Source organism: Penaeus monodon, chromosome 9 (genome assembly GCF_015228065.2).
Source record: "Penaeus monodon isolate SGIC_2016 chromosome 9, NSTDA_Pmon_1, whole genome shotgun sequence".
Classification (NCBI taxonomy): domain Eukaryota; kingdom Metazoa; phylum Arthropoda; class Malacostraca; order Decapoda; family Penaeidae; genus Penaeus; species Penaeus monodon.
In genome coordinates this window covers 14,742,209-14,747,208 of record NC_051394.1, presented here as the reverse complement: position 1 = coordinate 14,747,208, position 5,000 = coordinate 14,742,209, and the positions used below count along the sequence as shown (strand labels likewise).

Sequence of the window (5,000 nt, the reverse complement as noted above, 5' to 3'; positions counted from 1 at the left end):
AAATTAATGCTTGAGATAATTTTCCCTTCTCTATTATTCTTCTCTTTTGATCATGAAATAATGCTAATAAAAAATTCCCCATTTTGTTTTCCTTTTCCTCTTTTCATCCTTTTCAAATTTGTTTTTGTTTTTCTTCGTACATATTCTCTCTCTTTTTACGCGTTCGTCCAGCCTCACTAACCCCCCCCCCTTTTCCCCTCCCGCAGACCCCAAGCAGTGGACCGAAGACCACGTGAGACAGTGGCTGGTCTGGGCCATCAAAGATTTCAGCCTCGAGGGCGTGTCGGTGCACGAGTTCCAGATGAAAGGGCGCGACCTGGTGGGCATGGGGCGGGAGTCCTTCCTGGCCCGCACGCCGCCCTTCATGGGGGACATCCTCTGGCAGCATCTCGAGTTCCTTCAGAAAGGTAGGTTGAACTGCAGACGAAGTGTGTACGCCTCTCGTGAGGTGTGGGGGAGGGGAGAAAGGGTGGGAGGAGAGAGAGAGGGGGACGAAGGAGAGAGAGGGGAAAGAGGGGAAGAGGGAGAGAGAGAGAGGGAGGAGAGGGAGAATGCGGGGGGGAGGGCAGGAGGAGAGAGAGAGAGAGAGAGAGAGAGAGAGAGAGAGAGAGAGAGAGAGAGAGAGAGAGAGAGAGAGAGAATGAAAGAGACAAAGAAAGAAGAAAAAAAGAAAGTAGAAGAGAGCGAGCAGATACAAGCAAACTACCACATGTACCACATACCACACCACCTGCGCCTCATGATATGTTGGTATGAGGGTGACAGCATGGAAGTGTGGTGGAGTCGACGTGGCGATCCCAGAGTGTGGAGTAAACAAGTACGTCGGCGCCTTTGATCCCGCTCGGCCAACAAGGATAAAGTAAACAATACTAAACATACTACTGATAACGTGTAAGTGTGTGCGCGTGTGCGGATACGTGTGTGTGTGTGTGTGTGTGTGTGTGTGTGTGTGTGTGTGTGTGTGTGTGTGTGTGTGTGTGTGTGTTGTGTGTGTGTGTGTGTGTGTTCATCCGCTTATCTGCATTTTTACACACGATTTCAGTTGATTCTTTGCCCTCCTCCTCTCCTCTCCCTTCTCTATATCTGCTTACCATTCCGCTTTCTATTCCTCCCTTCCTCTGCCCCCCCCCTCACCCTCCCCCCTTGCCCCTCCTCCCACACGAGATATGAAACAGGAATCCCGGGTAAGAGAGCAACACGGCATAAAAAGCGGACATCTCGCGAGTCTAGAAGATTGTCAGGCGGTGAAATAACGCATTTTTTCGACCTTCCTCCTCCGCCTCGTGTCTATCTCTCTCCTCTTTCCCCACAACCGCTCCTTTCCTCTTCTTCCTCTTTCCAGTAACCCGCCCCAAGCAAGGATATATATATATATATATATATATAATATATATATATATATATATATATATATATAAATAATATATTATATATATATATATATATATATATATATATATATATATATATATATATATATATATATACATATATATATATACATATATGCACATATATACACACATACACACGTTCACACACAAATACATATATGTACGTCCGTACATACAGAAGCACATAGAATGAGTGAGAGAGACAGGAATGTGAGCGGGTCTGCCGCCTGCCTCTTCGCGTGGCCGAAGTGGGCGTTTCCTGCCCGTAGAGTGAGGGCAGCGCCGCCGGCGACGGGTAGTGGCATTCCGACATTGGCACCGGCGCCGCTTATTGCCTCTCGCCGAGGCGCTGCAGGTACTTGCGGCGGATCCTGAGGAGGCCAGCGTCCTCTGCGCCGCCCTCGAGTGCCGGGCAGCGCTTGATCGACTGATTCTGAGCCACAGACTCATCTGTTTCTTGTATTAGATGAGTAATAGAGTATAGACCAATTATTTATAATCCTAATTTCATACTTCATCTTCCTGTCTTGGATCAGTTAACTCGTTCACATTTCTCCCTTTTATTCATTTATCCAGGTAAGAGGGCGCTAAAAATCTCTTGCACAAGCGAAAATATTCCAATCTCGCCGCCAGAAACCACTTGCTACGAGCCACCTGATCCAGATATGAAATTTTCGCCCCACGACCTTCTTCTATTCTCCCCTTCCCCTCCTCCCCTTTTCAAAAAAGAAAAAGAAAAAAAGAAAAAGAATATCGATTGAAGTGAAATTGTCTTGTAGGAATGCGGTCGAGAATGCTCCCTGTCGCTGATCCGTCAAATAATTACTTTCGTCGATGACAGACATAATGAACGGTGAGGGTGGAGGAAGTGAGGGAGGGAGGGGGAGGTGAAGGGAGGAGGGGGAGGGAGGGGATCGCGGTCGCTAACTCACCTGTATGTGATGGGTGGGGGAAGGAGGGCCAGAGAGTTGGGGTTACAACGGCGGGAGGGAACAAAGAGACTGTGTGTGTGTGTGTGTGTGTGTGTGTGTGTGTGTGTGTGTGTGTGTGGTGTGCGCGTGCGTGCGTGCGTGCGTGCGTGCGTGCGTGCATGCATGCATGCTTATTAATAAAAACAAGTTTTCCTAGAATATTCTTTCAACTCTTTGTCATTATTTCTCATTATCCCTTTGCCGAAATAGAGTCCCCCCTTCGCCCCCACCTCCTCCACCCCTCCGATCTCCCCACCTCCCCCCACGTACCCCACACGGAGTAATAAGAAAAAAAATGTCAAGGTAACTCCCCCAAAATCCAAATGACAAGCACTAACGACCATCGCGCCGGGACCTAACAGAACTGTAGGGCGCCGGATGTGGAGTTTGGCCTCCACCCTTGTTTGTGAAAAGTTGGTAACCCCCGCACTGCCTCGCCTCCCAGTCACGTGACCAAAATTTGACTCCCCTCCCCCACCTCTCCCTCCCCTCCCCCACCTCTCCCTCCCCTCCCCCACCTCTCCCTCCCCTCCCCACCTCTCCCTCCCCTTCCCCTTCCCTGTTCCCCCTCCCTTCCTCTCGTCACCCTTCCCCTCCTATACCTGCCTTTCCCCTCCCCTCTCCTCTTTGCTCTTCCACTCTCATTCCGTCCCTTCCCCTTTCCCTCCCCCTCTCCCTTCCACGTCCACCCCCCCACCCACCTTCCCACCCATCACCTCACCCGCTCCCACCCTTCACTTCTATTTCCCTTTCTATTCCATTTTTTCCTTTCTAGCGCACATTCTCTTTCTCTCTACCAGCATACACCCCTTTCTGTAATTAACAGTGAGTCGGGATTGTATTCAGTTTATTGTCCTGTGTGGCGATTTTGCTGTGATGGAGGGAGGCGGCGATGCGGTGGGGGAGAGGGGGGGGGTGGAAACAGACATTGGAAACAAAAATGATGATTTTCTAACACTGATAGTCTTTGTTTTCCGTGTCCCGATACAGCTCTAGCAGACACAAACACTATGTTGTGTTTTACGTGTTGAGTTTCTCTCTCTCTCTCTCTCTCTCTCTCTCTCTCTCTCTCTCTCTCTCTCTCTCTCTCTCTCTCTCTCTTTCTTTCTTTCTTTCTCTCTTTTCCTCTCTCTTCTCTCTCCTCCTCTCTTTCTCGCTTCTCCTTTTTTTCCTTCTCACTCATCCTCTCTCACCCATCACTGTAGCTCCCTCCCACCCTCTCCCCCCTCACCAAAGCCCCCTCAGCTCCCCCCCCCCCCTCATTTCCTGATGTCTCCAGCAAGGTTATCATGTCGACGATCTTACAGATAAGCAGGATAACAGGACACCGGCCCGGGTCATGGCTTCTGTGTGTATGGGTTGTGTGGGTGGGAACGCGGGGGAGGGGGAGGGGGGAAGTGAGGGCAGGGATAGGATGAAGGGAAGAAATGAGAGATGGAAGCAGAGAGTTTGATGGTGGCCGTGATTCGAGATTTTTTTTTTTTTTCATTTTCGAACGTGATATTTGCGGCCAACCCTCTCTCTCTCTCTCTCTCTCTCTCTCTCTCTCTCTCTCTCTCTCTCTCTCTCTCTCTCTCTCTCTCTCTCTCTCTCTCTCTCTCTCTCTCTCACTCACTCACTCACTCACTCACTCACTCACTCACTCACTCACTCACTCACTCTCCCTCTCCCCTGTCTCTCATCTCCTTTTTATCTCACCTATATGTAGCCATCCTCTCTCTCCTTTCCTTCGTCATTTCCTGGGCGAAAATGAAAGGAAGGAAGTGAGGAAGGAAGATAGGAAGGAAGGAAAGCCCGAGGGAGCCCAAGGCCTGGGCTCAGGATGTGTGAGTGACCCTTCCCCCTTCCCCCTACCCCGCGCACCTCACACCCTCCACAGGATGTCCCGTGACCCAGCCCGCCGCCACCCCTTGACCCCGCCCTCCGTCACCTGCAGCCTTTCCTTCCCTCAAGTTCCTTTGGTCACGGAAAGGGGGAGGGGGGAGGGGGAGGGGAAGGGGTTACAACGGATCTGACAATTAAGGGGGGGGCGCCTTTTACGTTTGCGATCTCCGTAGAAACGTCAGAGCATGGTCCTTCCGGAAATGTTCTAAATAGTTCGGACAAAAAGGTTCTTTATATCTATCTATCCGTCCATCTCTATAAGTCTGTTTATTTACCTAGCTATTCATTTGTATATATATCTTTCTATATGCCCATCTATCTTTTTGCCTCGCCACCTGTATATAAACATATACTTACCTGTAACGAACTGGTAAATAGAACAGGAGACATACACGTGCTAAGGCGAGTCGAGTCTGCGTGGCGAGTGTGACAAAAGTAGAGAACATGTACTGTACATTTGTACACGTTATCAAAGGAGCTCGGGTTCCCCAGCATCCTGCCAGTGTGTGTGGCCGCTCCGAGGTACGGTTATCTATTTTTTTTTATCAACCATTTATCATACGTGTGAAGAAACGCAGTCAGGACCTCAAACCAGGCGATAGTGGCACAGGAAACTCTGATAGTCAGCCGAGCTCTTATCGCATAGCCAGCCCAAAATGTGACATAACTACGGCTAACCACATCAATGCTTTCTGGAGTCGAATGATGTTGCGTGTGGATGGTACCCGTCTGGCGTGGATTCGTGTCCGCA

At 49.8% G+C, this 5,000-nt stretch overlaps 1 protein-coding gene across 6 annotated transcripts in view; it reads left to right on the top strand.

The window, feature by feature from the left end:
- LOC119576971 (ETS-like protein pointed) overlaps positions 1–5,000 on the top strand; it is a 134,656-nt gene that overhangs the window by 105,081 nt on the left and 24,575 nt on the right. For all 6 annotated transcript variants that reach the window (XM_037924633.1, XM_037924635.1, XM_037924632.1 and 3 more), the window contains one exon: positions 207–407. In XM_037924633.1, the coding sequence (XP_037780561.1) occupies positions 207–407 (201 nt within the window). The remainder of the gene's footprint in view (positions 1–206; positions 408–5,000) is intronic.